Source organism: Tiliqua scincoides, chromosome 1, assembly GCF_035046505.1.
Source record: "Tiliqua scincoides isolate rTilSci1 chromosome 1, rTilSci1.hap2, whole genome shotgun sequence".
NCBI lineage: Eukaryota > Metazoa > Chordata > Lepidosauria > Squamata > Scincidae > Tiliqua > Tiliqua scincoides.
In genome coordinates this window covers 4991266-5011691 of record NC_089821.1, presented here as the reverse complement: position 1 = coordinate 5011691, position 20426 = coordinate 4991266, and the positions used below count along the sequence as shown (strand labels likewise).

Sequence of the window (20426 nt, the reverse complement as noted above, 5' to 3'; positions counted from 1 at the left end):
AACCCCCCAAGAGGCACAATGCCGCTTTTCTCTCCTGCATCCCAGGAGGAAAAAGAGACATAATCTTCTGGCACTTCAATTATTTTCTCAGTGCTACCACCATGATAGAGGCTTATCATACCCAAATAGACTTATCAAGAAAGGAACAGAATGCATGTTAGGTAAAGTTTCAAGAATTGTCCCTATTTTAATAAGATCCTATTAAGACTTTAAGCCACTAATCTTTTAAATGACAGAAGAATGTTTCCCATAAGCGTACCAGGTTTCTGTCCACAGGCAAAAATGGAACCTTGCTACTGCATGTCAATCAATCACTGCATCCCTTGATGGATCCATTACTAGTCATGGAAAGTTAAAAGAATTATCTTGAGCTGTTTGCTTTGCTTATTTAGGCCCAATCCTATTGACAGCCTGCACTGGCAGAACATGCAACCCACAGGCACACCCTGTGTGGCAAAAGTGTCACAAAGCACTTTGCAACCGTGCAAGGTGTATCTGTGCAAGGCTGTGACCTTACCACCAGGCGTGCTGCCAGGAAGATCACAGCCTTCCCACAGGTGCTGGCAGTCATTGGGAGCCCTGCCAGCGCAGGTAGGTTCAGTACAGGTGACGGTAGAGCAGGGACAGGGTTGAACTGGGCAGCACGATGTGGTATCTTATAAATTGTGTCTAATCCGAGCTTCAACAAATTCTGCTATAAACCTTTAAGCAATTGTTTCTTTCAGATCACTGAACTAAGCAAATTCCACCCTAATGGCAACATTCTATGTATTATTATTATTAAGAATATTAATATACAGTAATGCAGGGATTACTGCGCTGCCTCCGATGCATCCTCGGCATCATCTGGCAGGACAAAGTTCCTAACAACACAGTCCTGGAACGAGCTGGAATCCCTAGCATGTATGCACTGCTGAAACAGAGACGCCTGCGTTGGCTCGGTCATGTCGTGAGAATGGATGATGGCAGGATCCCAAAGGATCTCCTCTATGGAGAACTTGTGCAAGGAAAGCGCCCTACAGGTAGACCACAGCTGCCATACAAGGACATCTGCAAGAGGGATCTGAAGGCCTTAGGAGTGGACCTCAACAAGTGGGAAACCCTGGCCTCTGAGCGGTCCGCTTGGAGGCAGGCTGTGCAGCATGGCCTTTCCCAGTTTGAAGAGACACTTGGCCAACAGTCTGAGGCAAAGAGGCAAAGAAGGAAGGCCCATAGCCAGGGAGACAGACCAGGGACAGGCTGCACTTGCTCCCAGTGTGGAAGGGATTGTCACTCCCGAATCGGCCTTTTCAGCCACACTAGACGCTGTTCCAGAACCACCATCCAGAGCGCGATACCATAGTCTTCCGAGACTGAAGGTTGCCAACATGAATATACAGTACCACTTTTCAACATAAAGTGGTTCACAATGTGGTTTACATAACTACACAAATAAATAAATGTTTCCCTGTCCACAAAGGGCTCACATTCTAAAAAGATACAGAAGAGGCACTAACCACCACCACTGGCAAAAAATGCCCTGTTGGGGTGAAGAGAGATAGTTGCTCCCTGCTGTATGTAAGAGGACACCACTTTAAAAGGTGCCTCTTTGCCTAATTGCAAACCAGTTAATTTGTCCTGCCATATTTGTTCTGCGGGCAACGATGAGCCGGGCGGCGGCGGCGGCGGCGGCGGCGGCGCTCCTGCTCTGCCTGCTGGGCTGCAACGTGTGGAAGGCGGTGACCAAGACCCTGGGGGCGCCCCGCGCCGCGGCTCAAGGTTAATGACGCCACTTCCGGTGGGTCCTGAAAATTATCATCCTAAAAAGTGGGTGCAAAAATAGTTTTGAGAACCACTGCTATACAGCACCGCTGTACAGCACTGCTATACAGCCACCGGGTAGATGGGACTCGTCAGCCTAGGAAGGCAGCTCATCTAAGAGAAGGAAACTCTGACCTCAAACCTCCACTGCCTTGTGGCTACATCCAGTTCTGGAAAAGGCTTCAGGAGTCAACCTCGAGGCAAAATCAGGAGCCGGAGTCCCTTAGGCAGTTCATGGCTGAACACAGTCACGTTCTGGCAACTCCTGCGACGCCGCTGGAACCAACCGTATTGGCTTCTGCCTTTCCATTGGACCATTCCAGCGACGTGGAGAGGGGGGATTTGCTGCATGGGTAACAGCCTATCCTCCATACCTTCTTTACCCAGGCTTCGCGCACTGGAGAGGACACTCCAACTTCGCCATACGGCGTCGGCACAACACGGGAAGCAGCAGTTTACCGGTTATAAGTCTTTGCTCGATTGGCGTAGAGCATGACGCCAGGGGCTGCTTCCGACGGTGGGAGAGATCATTGCATCTCATTGGGCAGCTACCGCCCGCCTTAAGCTGGGCAGTCCCCAGCCAGTAAGGTGTTGCCTCGCCACGGTCCGTTAACCTCATGGGGTGCGTGGGGTTTAGGGTGAAAACCGACAAGCGGATCGACAACTCTGCACCATGCAACAGAAAACAGAAAACTACTGCCCTAAAGCTGGGCACCTGGAACGTTAGGACAATGACACCTGGCTTCTCTGATGACCTGCAAGAAATAGACGACGCACGCAAAACAGCTGTCATCGACATGGAGCTGAGCAGACTGCAGATGGACATCGTCGCCCTTCAAGAGACTAGGCTGCCAGATTCCGGATCTGTCAAGGAGAGAAATTTCTCATTTTTCTGGCAGGGAAAACCACCAAACGAAACCAGGGAACATGGCGTTGGCTTTGCGGTCAGAAATACCCTGCTGAAATCCATCATCCCACCTACTGTGGGAAGTGAAAGAATTTTGTCCCTGCAGCTCCAGTCATCAGCAGGACCTATCACTCTCATCAGTGCTTATGCACCGACTCTGTCGTCTCCAGCAGAAGCCAAAGACAAATTCTATGATGACCTGGCCACCACTGTCAAGAAAATCCCTGTAAAAGAGCCATTGTTCATCCTCGGCGATTTCAATGCTAGAGTTGGTGCTGATAACAGTTCATGGCCCACTTGCTTAGGTCAGTTTGGCACTGGGAGGATGAACGAAAATGGCCAACGCCTGCTAGAGTTTTGCTGTCATCACGGTCTCTGTGTCAGCAACACGTTCTTCAACACAAAGCCCCAACATAGAGTCTCTTGGAGACATCCAAGATCAAAGCACTGGCACCAGCTCGACCTGATCCTCACCAGATGCTCCAGCCTTCCCAGCATCAAGATCACACGCAGTTATCATGGTGCTGCCTGCGACACTGACCACTCCCTGGTGTGCAGCAGAGTGAAACTGCAAACAAAGCGACTGTATCACATGAAAAAGGAAGGAAGACCTCGCATTGATACCAGCAAGACCCGGGATCAGAGAAAAGTGGAGGAATTTGCACAAGCGCTTGAGGAATCTCTTCCAGGCCCGGCCGACGCAAACGCATCCAACAGATGGGAACATTTCAAGAATACCGTTTACAACACCGCCTTGTCCATATTCGGCAAGAAGACCAACAAGGCGGCAGACTGGTTTGAAGCCCACTCTGAGGAGTTGACACCAGTCATTGAGGAAAAGAGGAGAGCTCAAGCAGCATACAAGGCCTGTCCCAGTGAGCGCAACCTGCAGGTCCTCCGAACTGCTCGCAGCAAAGTCCAACAGACTGCCAGGAGATGTGCTAACGACTACTGGCTCCAGCTCTGTTCCGAGATACAGATAGCAGCTGACACGGGCAACATCAAGGGGATGTATGATGGTATCAAGCAGGCCCTAGGTCCAACACAGAGGAAAATTGCCCCTCTGAAGTCTGCCACAGGCGAGGTCATCCAGGATCGGGCGCAGCAGATGGAACGCTGGGTGCAGCACTACTCTGAGCTATATTCCAGAGAAAATGTAGTCACCGAAGAAGCACTGAACAACATTGAGTGCCTGCCTGTGCTGGAAGAGCTTGACAGTGAACCAACCCTAGAAGAACTTCACGTGGCCCTGGACTCCCTTGCCTTTGGCAAGGCACCTGGAAAAGACAGCATCCCTGCTGAAGTCCTAAAATGCTGCAAAGAGATCATCGTCACTGAGCTGCATGAAATCCTCTGTCTCTGCTGGAGAGAAGGTGGAGTACCTCAAGACATGAGGGATGCAAACATCATCACGCTGTACAAGAACAAAGGTGACAGGGGTGACTGCAACAACTACCGCGGCATCTCTCTCCTTAGCGTTGTAGGAAAGCTGTTTGCCCGAGTTGTACTAAAGAGGCTCCAGGTACTTGCAAAGAGCGTCTATCCAGAATCGCAGTGTGGATTCCGAGCCAACAGGTCCACCACTGATATGGTATTCTCCCTTAGACAACTGCAGGAGAAATGCAGGGAACAACGACAGCCACTCTTTATAGCCTTCATAGATCTCACAAAGGCTTTCGACCTGGTCAGCAGAGACGGCCTCTTCAAGATTCTCCCCAAGATTGGATGTCCACCCAGGCTTCTCAGCATCATCAGATCTTTCCACAAGGACATGAAGGGCACTGTTGTCTTCGATGGCTCCACATCAGACCCTTTTGACATCCGAAACGGAGTGAAGCAGGGCTGTGTTCTTGCACCAACCTTGTTTGGGATTTTCTTCGCTGTCCTGCTGAAGCAGGCCTTTGGAACTGCAACAGAAGGCATCTATCTCTGGACCAGATCAGACGGAAAGCTCTTCAACCTCTCCAGACTGAGAGCAAAATCCAAAGTCCAGCTGAAATGTCTGCGTGACTTCCTCTTTGCCGACGATGCAGCTGTCACTACCCACTCTGCCAAAGATCTCCAGCAGCTCATGGATCGTTTTAGCAAGGCCTGCCAAGATTTTGGACTGACAATCAGCCTGAAGAAAACACAGGTCATGGTTCAGGATGTGGACTCACCTCCCTGCATTACAATCTCTGAGCATGAACTGGAGGTTGTCCATGACTTTGTGTACCTTGGCTCAACGATCTCCGACACTCATTCTCTCGATACCGAGCTAAACAAGCGCATCGGTAAAGCAGCTACCACGTTTTCCAGACTCACAAAGAGAGTCTGGTCCAACAAGAAGCTGACGGAACATACCAAGATCCAGGTCTACAGAGCTTGCGTCCTGAGTACACTTCTGTACTGCAGCGAGTCATGGACTCTTCACTCACAACAGGAGAGGAAACTGAGCGCTTTCCACATGCGCTGCCTCCGACGCATCCTCGGCATCACCTGGCAGGACAAAGTTCCAAACAACACAGTCCTGGAACGTGCTGGAATCCCTAGCATGTATTCACTGCTGAAACAGAGACGCCTGCGTTGGCTTGGTCATGTCGTGAGAATGGATGATGGCCGGATCCCAAAGGATCTCCTCTATGGAGAACTCGTGCAAGGAAAGCGCCCTACAGGCAGACCACAGCTGCGATACAAGGACATCTGCAAGAGGGATCTGAAGGCCTTAGGGATGGACCTCAACAAGTGGGAAACCCTGGCCTCTGAGCGGCCCGCTTGGAGGCAGGCTGTGCAGCATGGCCTTTCCCAGTTTGAAGAGACACTTTGCCAACAGTCTGAGGCTAAGAGGCAAAGAAGGAAGGCCCATAGTCAGGGAGACAGACCAGGGACAGACTGCACTTGCTCCCGGTGTGGAAGGGATTGTCACTCCCGGATTGGCCTTTTCAGCCACACTAGACGCTGTGCCAGAACCACCATTCAGAGCGCGATACCATAGTCTTTCGAGACTGAAGGTTGCCAATACAATTTGTTCTTTTAGGCTATAGTTTTGGGACAAATAGTATTTAAAGAAACTCTTTCCACTTAGGATTCTTCAGTGGAACTTCACTGGGTTCTATATATTTATATCAATATATATTTTACTGTAAAATCAGAAAACTGTTATTGAGGGAACAGCTTCAAGTTAACTCGTGCAGCAGTCAACTGTGTCCACCCCACCCCCCATTTCAGGCTATAGAGGAAGTAAAACTGTTACCCTGCATATGCTGGATCTTGTCTGATCTTGGAAGCTAAGCAGGGTCAGGCCTGGTTAGTACTTGGATGGGAGACCGCCTAGGAATACTGGGTGCTGTAGGCTTATACCATAGTCTTTCGAAAATGAAGGTTGCTAACCAGTTCCTTTTGAGCACTCAAATGGTGACCATCAATATGCAAGAACTTCCCATGTTCACCACAGAGGCCCTAGATCAGGGCACTTGATTTTAACAACATCGCTTTGAGTACTTTACATCCTCACAAGAGATGTATAAAACAGCAAATAAGAACTTTCTGCTGAGTACACAAAATCCCCATAAAAAGTGCAAACATTAATAAGGAAGATATTAAGTAGAATTGTTCAAGAGTTGGCCCCAGATCTGTTCAATATTTTATTAATGACATCAGAGGATATACGGGGTATATAAAGTGAGGTCATCACATTTTCAGATGGCAATAAACAACGTGAATATAAATTCTTGGGAATAGTTAATGGCCACTATCCACATGAGGTGGCCAGGTGGCTGTGTTCACCCCATATTGATTTAAAAGGCTTAGAGTGAACTTAGTGGAATTCAAAAGGATTCCTAAGAGTTGATTTTAAATTGTTTTCTGAGAAGTCCAGTGGTGTTTCAGTAAAGCATTTTTCCTTTCTACAGTTGATACTTCATAAGCCAAAATCAACAACAGGAAGGAGGGAAAGCTCTTTGGAGTAAACAGGAACAGGTACTCCATCATACTATAATCTATTTTTGTGAACATCTAAACTGAAGGAAAAAAATTCATCAACAGTTTGAGGTAAGACTTTGAGTTTCTGCTTTCTCTTCTGACCACTTCCAACTAATTCGCCTTCCTGACTAGTGCAATCATGGGTGGCAGATCTTTTCAGAAGACTCGTATTAACATGCAGAACAAATGACTGTGTATTTCAAATACAAATCACATTCCAGCTGGTTTGTGTTGTGCAACCAGAAACTCTACACCTCAGTCATCTATTCCTACATTCAAGCGGAACGTTCTTCCTCTTTTACAGAAGCCAAGAAGCCCATGTCTGATACCAAGCCACATATTCAGAATGGAAATGCATTATAAACTGTGGCTTCCAAAAGTGCCCTCCAACTTGTTAAAATACCGGACAACACTGAAACAAAAGAAAAGAAAAATATTTCTAGGTTAGATCTTACTACATTCCTGTGATGTACAACACAGATATCTGCAACCATTCTGACACTCTAAAACCACCAGAATGTATTTTGCTTAAGAACTTTCTCTACCGCTCACCTAATATGTGTGTCTTTCTGCTACTTTATTATATACAAAGAGTCCTGTTCACATGGTGCATATGTTGGCAATCTGTGCACAAACCATGAAGTGGCAAGACTTGGTGCAAAGACTATTTGCAGTATGGTTGTTGGCAACCTTCAGTCTCGAAAGATTCCAGCACGTTCCAGGACTGTGTTGTTTGAAACTTTGTCATGCCAGGTGATGCCGAGAATGCGTCAGAGGCAGCGCATGTATGTTGTATGCAGTATGTAGTATGTAGTTTGCAGTATGGTGGTGTTGAGTATTCAGAACCCACACAACAAATGCATAATGAAACAAGCTTTGACAATGACCAGGTTGCTAGTGCACGTACAGTATGAATTGTATATGTATATGTATACATATGTATATGGTCGGCCGACGATGCAGCTATCACTACCCACTCTGCCAAAGATCTCCAGCAGCTCATGGATCGTTTTAGCAAGGCCTGCCAAGATTTTGGACTGACAATCAGCCTGAAGAAAACACAGGTCATGGTTCAGAATGTGGACTCACCTCCCTGCATTACAATCTCTGCGCATGAACTGAAGGTTGTCCATGACTTTGTGTACCTTGGCTCAACGATCTCCGACACTCTTTCTCTCAATACCGAGCTAAACAAACGCATCGGTAAAGCAGCTACCATGTTTTCCAGACTCACAAAGAGAGTCTGGTCCAACAAGAAGCTGATGGAACATACCAAGATCCAGGTCTACAGAGCTTGCGTCCTGAGTACACTTCTGTACTGCAGCGAGTCATGGACTCTTCGCTCACAACAGGAGAGGAAACTGAATGCTTTCCACATGCGCTGCCTCCGACGTATTCTCGGCATCACCTGGCAGGACAAAGTTCCAAACAACACAATCCTGGAACGAGCTGGAATCCCTAGCATGTACGCACTGCTGAAACAGAGACGCCTGCGTTGGCTCGGTCATGTTGTGAGAATGGATGATGGCAGGATCCCAAAGGATCTCCTCTATGGAGAACTTGTGCAAGGAAAGCGCCCTACAGGTAGACCACAGCTGCGATACAAGGACATCTGCAAGAGGGATCTGAAGGCCTTAGGAGTGGACCTCAACAAGTGGGAAACCCTGGCCTCTGAGTGGCCCGCTTGGAGGCAGGCTGTGCAACATGGCCTTTCCCAGTTTGAAGAGACACTTGGCCAACAGTATGAGACTAAGAGGCAAAGAAGGAAGGCCCATAGCCAGGGAGACAGGCCAGGGACAGACTGCACTTGCTCCCAGTGTGGAAGGGATTGTCACTCCCGAATCGGCCTTTTCAGCCACACTAGACGCTGTTCCAGAACCACCTTTCAGAGCGCGATACCATAGTCTTTCGAGACTGAAGGTTGCCAACTACTACTAATGTATATGGTACACTATAAAGCATCTTGAACACTGAAGTATTAGTTGACCTTTTACTCTAGTTAGACATTAATGTCAAGAGTGTTGGAAGAGTGAGAACATGTAAGCAGAGCTGCCCTGCATTACATTCTCAAAGTGCATGTTGTGACACCTTACAGCATCACAGTGCACTCAGTGGGGGGGGGGGGATATCCCCAATGGTCTCTCCTGCCTGTTCCCCAGGTGCCATCATCTTGGATATCATGAAATCTTGCGAAATTGGGGTGCTGCCATCTTGGATCTCATGAGATTTTGTGAGATCCAAGATGGAGCTGCTTAGCTGAACCAGGAAGAAGAGGCTACAGGAGCTGGAGTCAGCAGTGGCAATCCAGCCCATTGTGCTGTCCTCCCACTCCAATGACAGCAGCTCTTGGACAAGGATTCCTGGATCAGGTCTAACAAAATGTCTAATGATACCAGACATCTCTCTTCCCAAAAACTGGAAGTTGCGTATATCCCCACCTCAAGGAACGTAACCGTAGCCTTTCAGTCCCAGTAAATTGCAGACAGGAGAGATTTTGTTTATTTGGTAGAAAATGTCCTGCCAGAGGTGAACTCATTTTGCCTTAATAGACCTTCTGTGCTGCCTCATATATATGCTGCTTAAGCTGCCAATTCATTTTTGAATATATTTTTAAAAATGAAAATACACTTCTCAAAGTTTGAAATTATGGCTTACAGCAGTAGCATTGAATATGGTATCAAATTAATGGCTACAGATATTGTTTTAAGAGAAGAAATGTGAGATGCAGAGTGACACACATTAAATGTGGATTTTTTAATGAATACTTTTATAATTGAGTCTGTAGTTTTTGAGGTTTTTTTGTAGTTCACATTTTTACATAGTTTAAACTTTTTCCCCCTGCATAATGGTTGACATTTGATTCTGTATCTCGGATGGGCTCTGTCTCTAGCCCCACTGAATTAAGTGATATGCTGTACTAGGGAGACATGTTTGTACAGGCAATTTTATAACTGTGGTTGCTGGCCCTTCATAAATCAGTGTGGGTGCATGCAGATTATTTTAGCAGAGATTATTGCACTGTATCTCTACACTTTCATCAGAATAGCAACACTATTGAACAATTTTTGGCCAGAATTTGGAATTTCCTTGAACCAAGAGATTCTACCAGTTTTAGTCAAGCTTCTCAATGATTGTGCTTTTCTTTTTAATCATTAGGCTTCTGCTGAAATAAGATTATACCAATCAAATAGCGACCTCTGTTGATATACATATTTACATTTCTCAGTATAGCTATGATGCAGTTATTATATTAAGTGCTTAGACCAGCGATTTTCAACCACTGTGACGCGGCACACTGGTGTGCCGCAAGGGTGCCTCAGGTGTGCCGCAGGATCAGAGGAGGCAGGCAGCAGCTGCGTGCGGGAGAAGTGGCTGCTTTCAGCATCCCACGCAGCAGCTGAAGAGTCCGCTTGGAGCTTGCTCCTGCCACTGAGCATGACTCAGGCTGCAACCTGATCCTCACTTTCCTGGGAGTAAGCCCTGTCGGCTACTATAGGGCTTACTTCTGAGTAGACATGCATAGGGTTGGGCACGAAGGAGCTTGCTGCCAGCCTGCATGCTGACTGGCCAACGAGAGAAGCCTGGAGGAGCCAGGAGGTGGGAGCTGTGGAGTGAGTGAGAAGAGGGAGCCAGAAGCAGGCAAGCAGGTACATAGCGAGCGAGTCTGCTGAGGCCCCCAACCTCAGGTTTCAGAGTCCCTGAAAGTCCCTTTTCCTGGCCAGTTTGCCTGCAACTCCCCAAAGCGACCCTCCCTGCACTTTGGGGCTTTTAGAGGAAGGGCGCTGGGCCACAATCCTATCTACACTTTCCTGGGAGTAATTGACTATAACGGGGCTTACTTCTGAGCAGGCATGCATAGGATTGGGCTCTGGGGGTGCTATCCCATCCACACTTTCCTGGGAGTAAGCCCCATTGACTATAATGGGGCTTACTTCTGAGCAGACATGCATAGGATTGGGCTCTGGGGGTGCTACCCATTCACACTTTCCTGGGAGTAAGCCCCATTGACTATAATGGGGCTTACTTCTGAGCAGGCATGCATAGGATTGGGCTCTGGGGGTGCTATCCCATCCACACTTTCCTGGGAGTAAGCCCCATTGACTATAACGGGGCTTACTTCTGAGCAGGCATGCATAGGATTGGGCTCTGGGGGTGCTATCCCATCCACACTTTCCTGGGAGTAAGCCCCATTGACTATAACGGGGCTTACTTCTGAGCAGGCATGCATAGGATTGGGCTCTGGGGGTGCTATCCCATCCACACTTTCCTGGGAGTAAGCCCCATTGACTATAATGGGGCTTACTTCTGAGCAGGCATGCATAGGATTGGGCTCTGGGGGTGCTATCCCATCCACACTTTCCTGGGAGTAAGCCCCATTGACTATAATGGGGCTTACTTCTGAGCAGGCATGCATAGGATTGGGCTTTTGGTTGCACTCTTTTTTCTCAAACACACAAGCAGGCAATTGGCACTTATTTATTTATTAGATTTGTATTCCGCTTTCTCCCCGAAGGGCACCTTTCTCTCTCCTCTTCTCCCCCACCCCACCCCCTTCCCCAGGAATATTTCCCCCCCCCAAATATCACAATCACAGTTAGCAACTCTCTTACTGTCCCTCCCCTCACCTGTCCGCACCTACCAAAGATACAGAATCACTGCCTCACATTCTCTCCCCCCCACCCCCAGCTTAATCCTGCACTTGTTTCAATCATTTCTCCTCACTGCTCCTCACCCACTATGTGATCAACCTGCCCTGTCTTTGCCAACACTTTCTGGCACTTTTGATAAGAATTTCAACAAAGAATTTTTCCTCCTTTTCAGAAACCACATATACTTCCCTCTCCATGCTTCTTGTCAATTTTTTTGTCATGTAATGATTTAATTGTATTAAATTTATTAATTCAAGATTAACTGTAATGTAGTAATTTAATGTAAGTAAAAAACTGGTAGTGTGCCTTGACAATTTTAGTGCCTTGTCAGTGTGCCTTGAGCCGAAAAAGATTGAAAATGGCTGGCTTAGACTTTGAAACACCTTCCACGTACAAGCTCAGCTGGACTGGTTCAGCCTCTTGTTGACATTGCAAATTAAAAAAATTGTATTCAGTTGTGCCTTTGAAGAAGAAAAGGAATAAGTCACTTTAGTTGGTTAATACTTTAGTTGGTTGGTACTTTGTATTCTGAATTTTTTTTAACGATACTGTATTGTTTCTTGTGTTTTCTGGTTTTATGTCTTTTATTATTTGAAATTGTGGTGGTACCACATTCAGTAATTTTTGATTGCTTTTGTTTTGTTGGGGCACAGCAAGGCCACGGAAGGGAGTCGTGGGCTCAGTGCGACTGAGAAGCAGCTTCCTGTACCCCTATAATGTGCAGCCACAAAGGACAAAGAGGTAAGAAGCTTGAGAACCACTGACTAACTTCAAAATGAAACAGTGTTGAATGAAACAACTTTAAGTGAGGACTTTTTGTATGTCTCCAGACCTTAGCACACAGAAGCTTTGCTGAGCAAGACTGAGCATTCCCGTTCACTTCAGTGCACAGGGCCTCTGCATTCTCATCTCTCTGCCCCAATGGAACAGGTAAATAGGTAAAGGCATGAATAGGTAAAGCCCTCATCAGCTTCCTCATCATCAAAGGAACAACTTGTGCTCAAAAGGGCCTTTGCACCCCAAGGGATCATTTGATGGAGGTAAATAAGTAAAATTCAAAACCTACAGTCAGTGGCGTAGCTAGAGAGGGTACAAAGCACTACATTTTGCAGGGAGCCTCACCGCAGCATGCAGGCAACCTGTCTACCTCCCCTTCAGAGGCATTCCGGGTACAGGGAGGAAAATGGAAGCATACATCTGGCCTCGACGGGGAGGGGCCGCTTGCATGCTGCAGTGAGGCTCCCTGCAAAACTTAGAGCTTTGTATCCCCTCTAGCTATGTCACTATCTACAGTATTTATTCCAGACTTCCAGATTCTAGAACTCTAAGGTGCAGTTACTCCATAAAACCAAGCCTACAGTATTGGCAACCTTCAGTCTCGAAAGACTATGGTATCGCGCTCTGAAAGGTGGTTCTGGCACAGCGTCTAGTGTGGCTGAAAAGGCCAATCCGGGAGTGACAATCCCTTCCACACCGGGAGCAAGTGCAGTCTGTCCCTGGTCTGTCTCCCTGGCTATGGGCCTTCCTTCTTTGCCTCTTAGCCTCAGACTGTTGGCAAAGTGTCTCTTCAAACTGGGAAAGGCCATGCTGCACAGCCTGCCTCCAAGCGGGCCGCTCAGAGGCCAGGGTTTCCCACTTGTTGAGGTCCATCCCTAAGGCCTTCAGATCCCTCTTGCAGATGTCCTTGTATCGCAGCTGTGGTCTACCTGTAGGGCGCTTTCCTTGCACGAGTTCTCCATAGAGGAGATCCTTTGGGATCCGGCCATCATCCATTCTCACGACATGACCAAGCCTGTCTACCTCCCCTTCAGAGGCATTCCGGGTGCAGGGAGGAAAATGGAAGCATACATCTGGCCTCAACGGGGAGGGGCCGCTTGCATGCTGCAGTGAGGCTCCCTGCAAAACTTAGAGCTTTGTATCCCCTCTAGCTATGTCACTATCTACAGTATTTATTCCAGACTTCCAGATTCTAGAACTCTAAGGTGCAGTTACTCCATAAAACCAAGCCTAATGTGAAGACTATTACCGAGTCATTGCTTAGGACTAAGGGACAGGACCTGAAGTATATTTTGGCAGTGAAGTGCTCTTATCAAAAGATTTAGGAACCAGACACAGCGGTCTGGCTTTTTAAAGAACAGTTCTGCAACAGTTCCATTGGCACACACTCCAAGTCTTCTTCCCAATGTTATTACAGATGAAATTGAACCAGAATATTTATGCCTGCTTCTCACCAACACTACCCCCTGCTGCTTTTGCTTCCACATAGCAGGAGAGGGAAGTCAAGTTTGCAGAGTCCCTCTTGTTCCTCTGAAAAGGGGAATGGTTTGTCGGGGAGGACGCTGCACAATTCAACCTACTTGTGCAGCCTCTGGCAGTACGGCTGTGACGCACAGAATAGGAGTGGGCTATAATTCCAATTTCTCAAATTTCTGAAGTTCTAGTTTTTTCTCCAGCTCTCCATTGACACTCAAGTATTCATGGGAGTCAGAAATATTTTTATAGGCCCACAGATGATTATATTAAGGTTTCCTAACCTTGCCTATCCTGTCAAGCAGTCTGTCTTCAGCCAAGTGAGTATCTGTAACGTATCACGAGAGAAAAATCAAAGAGTTCTAATACCATAAAAATATTCTGCTTTGTGGGCTCGTTTCAAAATAACCAAAATTCCCAGGTCAAAAGAAATGCCTCAAAACAGGATCAGATGGTTTTATCTTTAAAAGAAACCAGTTATGAATAAGCAATTTAAGTGAAAAACTACAGCTACAATTCTGAAAAAGCTGCCTTTGGAGTGGATTCATTTGGTGGCATAGCTCTGGGGGTGGCAATAAGTACTGCAATGTGCCGTGTAAACAGCCCCTCATCACTGCACTACGCTGACCTGTTAATCATAGACAAACTTCGTAACTGAATGTGCTATCAGTTGTCAGAATGTTGCAAATGGCTTCGAACATTTAACAAGAGAAAATGGCCGCTCTCCTTTACTGTAGGGCAGGAACAGATCCAAACTGTCGAAAATTGAAGAAAATTGTACGCCCCCCCCCCCCCCGGGGCAACTTCAACTTCTACGAATCTCTGCAAAGGAATTTTTAGCAACCCCTCCTTCCCAAGTCAGAAATAATATTTCAGATCTGATAGAAATCAATAGTTTGCCAGCTAGGCAAACTACTTACAAATGTATGAAAAATTCACTACATGTCAAAACAGAGCATTGTCTGATATTGCTAACATTCATTTAAAACAATCAACACAACTCTCAGAACAAGAAGACCCTTTTTGTGTTTTACACAGCAACTTGCCTGAAGTTAACCAACGTACACATCAAATGTATTTCACTTAACAAAGAGGCACATATATTATTCATTCCTGCTAAGCCTTTTGGGAAAGCAATGATATTCATGGGAGATCTCTCTTCCATTGAAATGCATGCTCAGCATTGATACCAAACGTCCTTTCTCCATGTCAGCACAATTACTTTAATGCAGGGACGTGTGGTGAGTGCGGAGGCAAGTGTGGCAGAGCCTCTCCATTGGAGTCCTTCAAAAAGCACTGCTGCCATGTGAGGTCTTGCAAGCACATACAACCATGCACCTCACACAACAGGCCCACCGCACAACCCTGCTTTAATGATACACTTATATCTAAAGATAGCACTTTTTCAGTACTGGAATACAAAAAACAAGACAAGCTACTTCACTTATGCCGAATAGAATCAATTCGGTCCTAAAAGAGGATGTGATCAGATGTGTGCTGAAAAGTTTGATTCCAATAATATCAACTCTGGAAGCATCTTACACATGCAGGATTATGAGCAAAAAGAATTTGAACTATTTCTTGATATTCATTACATTAGTGCTTTGATATGTAAAAGGTCTGCCACATTGCATGAGAAAAACACTTTTTCCCATCTTTTTATCTCAAGATTTTGATTTTACAATTACACTGACAAGCCAGTTAGTGTCATTGGGGAAAGAAGGAAGCCAATGGTTTAAACAAAAATTACCTGACACTTCTTGCTTTTCTTGGGTCTGTAAAACCAATGTGAAATCTTCGTCCAGAAGACTGTGCTTTCAAATTTCATTTCATTTATTGCTTATATGCTGCTGCTTTTCGTTCCCCCCAAAAAACCTGAAGCAGCTAATGGCGTAACAAAAACATGTTAGTGAACAATAGAAAATAATTCAATACCAATTTATATCAAGCAATTTAAATAATGCAGTTAACCTATTATATTCAAAAACTACTTCGGTGAGAACAGGATTCATTTCAATAAACAAAAGAATTCAATAAACATACCAAAACATATAGCAATACTATAAATACTTGAAAGTCTAGAAAGGTAATAAAAATTGACTTAATGAAAATAACAACACAGCATTTCAAGAACAAGATTTATTTGTTTGCTTGTATAATAAAGTGCCACTTTCCACGATAAAATCATACCAAAGGGGACTGCGACAATTTAAAAAAACCAAATTCAAAAAAAAATACAGTCAAGCAACCAACAATGAGAGTAAAAATGCAATTATATAAATAAACTACAAAATCAAAACTAGGCGCTATACAAATAGGGTACAGTACAACAATATATAAATCAATAAAAATAAGTGACAGAAGTTCATTCAACTGCTTATTCTCATCCAACTTACTATGGGACTCCCATCAATATAGTGGGCACCCTGTCTCTTGAACAACCCATGGCTTCTCAGCAGGACAAACAACGCGCTTATCTCACAAGGGCAATAAAACAGCCAGTGTCAGTTTGCTGGAGGTTCTACGGAAAAGTTCTGCATTAGACTCCCCGTGGGTACGACCGCTATTGCTAGAACTGAGGTTTCAGAGTTCCACAGTCCGACATACAAATGTTACAACAACGGCCCTCGTCTGCATCATATACCACAAAGGTACAACCTAGGTGTTGCCCCTTCAGATATCTTTCATGATCTTTTCAGTACTAACAGTGCATAAAAATAGCATAGAATCCATTCAAATTGCACTTAAGAACATAAGAACAGCCCCACTGGATCAGGCCATAGGCCCATCCAGTCCAGCTTCCTGTATCTCACAGCGGCCCCACCAAATGCCCCAGGGAGCACACCAGATAACAAGAGACATCATCCTGGTGCCCTCTCTTGCATCTGGCTTTCTGACATAGCCCATTTCTAAAAACAGGAGGTTGCACATACCCATCATGGCTTGTAACCCGTAATGGATTTTTCCTCCAGAAACTTATCCAATCTCCTTTTAAAGGCATCCAGGCCAGATGCCGCCACCACATCCCATGGCAAGGAGTTCCACAGACCGACCACACGCTGAGTAAAGAAATATTTTCTTTTGTCTCCCAACACTCCCAACACTCAATTTTAGTGGATGTCCCCTGGTTCTGGTGTTATGTGAGAGTGTAAAGAGCATCTCCCTATCCACTCTGTCCATCCCCTGTATAATTTTGTGTGTCTCAATCATGTCCCCCCTCAAGCGTCTCTTTTCTAGGCTGAAGAGGCCCAAACGCCGTAGCCTTTCCTCATAAGGAAGGTGCCCCAGCCCAGTAATCATCTTAGTTGCTCTCTTTTGCACCTTTTCCATTTCCACTATGTCTTTTTTGAGATGCGGCGACCAGAACTGGACACAATACTCCAGGTGTGGCCTTACCATAGATTTGTAGAACAGCATTATAATATTAGCAGCTTTGTTCTCAATACCTTTTCTAATGATCCCAAGCATATAATTGGCCTTCTTTACTGCCACCGCACATTGGGTCGACACTTTCATCAGCCTGTCCACCACCACCCCAAGATCTCTCTCCTGATCTGTCACAGACAGCTCAGAACCCATTAGCCTATATGTGAAGTTTTGATTTTTTGCCCCAATGTGCATGACTTTACACTTACTGACACTGAAGCGCATCTGCCATTTTGCTGCCCATTCTGCCAGTGTGGAGAGATCCTTCTGGAGCTCCTCACAATCACTTCTGGTCTTCACCACTCGGAAAAGTTTGGTGTCGTCTGCAAACTTAGCCACTTCACTGCTCAATGCTGTCTCCAGGTCATTTATGAAGAGGTTGAAGAGCACTGGTCCCAGGACATATCCTTGGGGCGCACCGCTTTTCACTTCTCTCCATTGTGAAAATTGCCCATTGACACCCACTCTCTGTTTCCTGGTCTTCAACCAGGTCTCAATCCAGGAGAGGACCTGCCCTCTAATTCCCTGACTGGAGTTTTTTCAGTAGCCTTTGGTGAGGGACCGTGTCGAACGCCTTCTGAAAGTCCGATATATAATGCCCACGGGTTCTCCCACATCCACATGTTTGTTGACCTTTTCAAAGAATTCTAAAAGGTTTGTGAGGCAAGACTTACCCTTACAGAAGCCATGCTGATTCTCCCTCAGCAAGGCCTGTTCGTCTATTTGTACTTCTACAGCATAATCCTATCCCCCCTTCTGTGCCAGCAGAGCACACGCTCCACTGGCGCAGGCTGTTGCAAACACCTGTGCTGTAAAGATTTGAATGAAAATATTCTCCACCACAATCCTATGCATGCTTACTCAGAAGTAAGCCCTCCTGTGTTTAGCAGGGCTGACTCCTACATGACTATGCATACGAGGCCTACATTTTTATTTTCTTAAAGAAAAGATTTCATTTATGAGGGGAAAGGGAGTCCTAGGTATGGACTATGCGATGATAATACATGTGTATTATGTCACAATATTTTTTTATCATTTTCTCTCCAAAATCACTTAATAACAAGAGATATAAAGCTGTGCACATTCCTGCTAAGAGAATGAGATGCAGTTCCTGTTTGAAGAAGGCCTCGCTTCTTTCGGGATGCTTTGATTTCTGGGAGCCAGTTGGTACTTCTTGTCTCAAAGCTTCCTGACATACCAGCGGATGCTGGCATTGACGTGACATTCTCTCTTTGGGAGCGGGGATTCAATTTGCATCTAGATTTCTGGGCAGCCTGTGAAATGCTTGGCATTCTCTTGGCATAAGGCACCTGAGTACAGCCTGTTCAGACTCAGCAAAGGTTGCAAAATCTCTCCCTCTGAGCCAACGCCTATTTTGTATTAATGGACCATTCCAGAATGCCCTGTAGGTTGGGATTGGTTTGTTTGTTTGATGCAGGGGTACAGCGTTACTGAGATGCTTTTCAAAAGCCCTACTGTGTTACTTTAATATTTCTTGAATCGTGATGTCTCCTAGTGGTTGAAATTCATATTCATTAGACATATTTAGGCTGCAATCCTATCCACACTTTCCTGAGAGTACACAGAGGAACTTGCTTCTGAGTAGACATGTATAGGATTGTTCTGTTAAGTCTACTAAACTGTTCAGGATGCAGATCTCCTGTTACCTGGTGTGCTCCCCGGGGCATTTGGTGGGCCACTGTGAGATACAGGAAGCTGGACTAGATGGGCCTATGGCCTGATCCAGCGGGGCTGTTCTTATGTTCTTATGCAATGGTACAAATGGCAAAAGCTTCATTGAAAGACATGACTTTTAAAATCATATTTGTGCTGTGAGTCCATCGTTTTCAACAACAATATGCTAGGCTACACTGATGCCTATCCTGCAGCTCCTGTGAGAATGCACCAGGCCCATCTTTAGCAGTTGTGCAGGTGGTGCAGTCAGGCAGATGAAAGGCTGAGGTCAAGAGGAATTCAGGCAGGCACTGATGAAGAGGGTCCACAGCTAAGCCACACCATTGCAAGGAGTGTACCAACAACATCAGAAAGATGTTACACTCAACAAATGAGCCTTCAGTAAGCCAGACACAAGCCATGCACAGAAACAATGGAAAAGGGAACATTGAGCACTCAGAAGTAATCAAAAGAAAGCGCACACACACACCATAGACACAGAAATGTCTTCTAAACCACCGTCATCAGGTCAGTGTAATCCTAGGCATGACTAAGAAATAAGTCCCACTTACAGCCCTATCCTTTTGATCCCCCCATCCCCCGCTGCAATCAACAGAGAGTCTCATCTTACGGTGGGCGGGCGGCAGTCATGGATGGTCCCCTCAGGATAAGGGAGCTCATTGCACTTGTCAGCAGAAGTTCCTTCTACCAGCATCCTCTCATTTCTGCCAACAGAATGTGTGTTTTGCTCCTACCTGGAATGGCTCCGAAGGGGAACGGCCCCTTTTGCCCTGCAGTTCAGCTCCCTGAAAAACTTAGTGCTTTGCACCCCCTCTTTACATCTTACTAAAGTGAGTAGTCCCATTGCGGGGCTGCTTCCTTACTCAGGGGAAAGGGACGAACGTCCCCTTCTCCCGAGGAGCCTCCCGCGCTAGTGTGGGAGGCACAGGATCCGGTGGGAGCCTGCCATGGAGCCGCCGGACCTGGGCGCCACGGGCAGCTCAGGATTGGGCTGTTAAGTAGTGGATTTGAACTACCCCCTTTTATAGGAATAACATCTGTGAAATGCTTGGCGTTCTCTCAGGATAAGGCAGCCGAGTGCAGCCTGCTCAGACTGAGCAAGCACCACAGATCTACCCAGGAACAGGTCTAAGGCGACCAAATGTGTGTTGGTCCTTGTTTTTGGCAAGTTTGCAACTGACTCCTTCATGCAGAAGCTGCCATCAAAGAAGCGAATAACTATTACAAGATGCAACTGAAGATCTGTACAATGGAGAGCATTTAAACATTGGTCTGAAAATTGCCAGGACACTGTGACGATGCTTAATTCTCTGGCACTGCCTACATAAGAACAGCTCCCAAGGATCCCCTCTATGGAGAACTCGTGCAAGGAAAGTGCCCTACAGGTAGACCACAGCTGCGATACAAGGACATCTGCAAGAGGGATCTGAAGGCCTTAGGAGTGGACCTCAACAGGTGGGAAGCCCTGGCCTCTGAGCGGCCCGCTTGGAGGCAGACTGTGCAGCATGGCCTTTCCCAGTTTGAAGAGACACTTGGCCGACAGTCTGAGGCAAAGAGGCAAAGAAGGAAGGCCCACAGCCAGGGAGACAGACCAGGGACAGACTGCACTTGCTCCCAGTGTGGAAGGGATTGTCACTCCCGAATCGGCCTTTTCAGCCATACTAGACGCTGTGCCAGAACCACCATCCAGAGCGCGATACCATAGTCTTCCAAGACTGAAGGTTGCCAACATGTTTAAT

At 46.3% G+C, this 20426-nt stretch overlaps 1 protein-coding gene across 1 annotated transcript in view; it reads left to right on the top strand.

The window, feature by feature from the left end:
• Positions 1–1643: 1643 nt before the first annotated feature.
• The window catches only part of COCH (cochlin), a 71959-nt gene continuing 53176 nt past the window's right edge, over positions 1644–20426 (top strand). The window contains exon 1 of the mRNA XM_066612110.1: positions 1644–1758. Within this exon, the coding sequence (XP_066468207.1) occupies positions 1644–1758 (115 nt within the window). The remainder of the gene's footprint in view (positions 1759–20426) is intronic.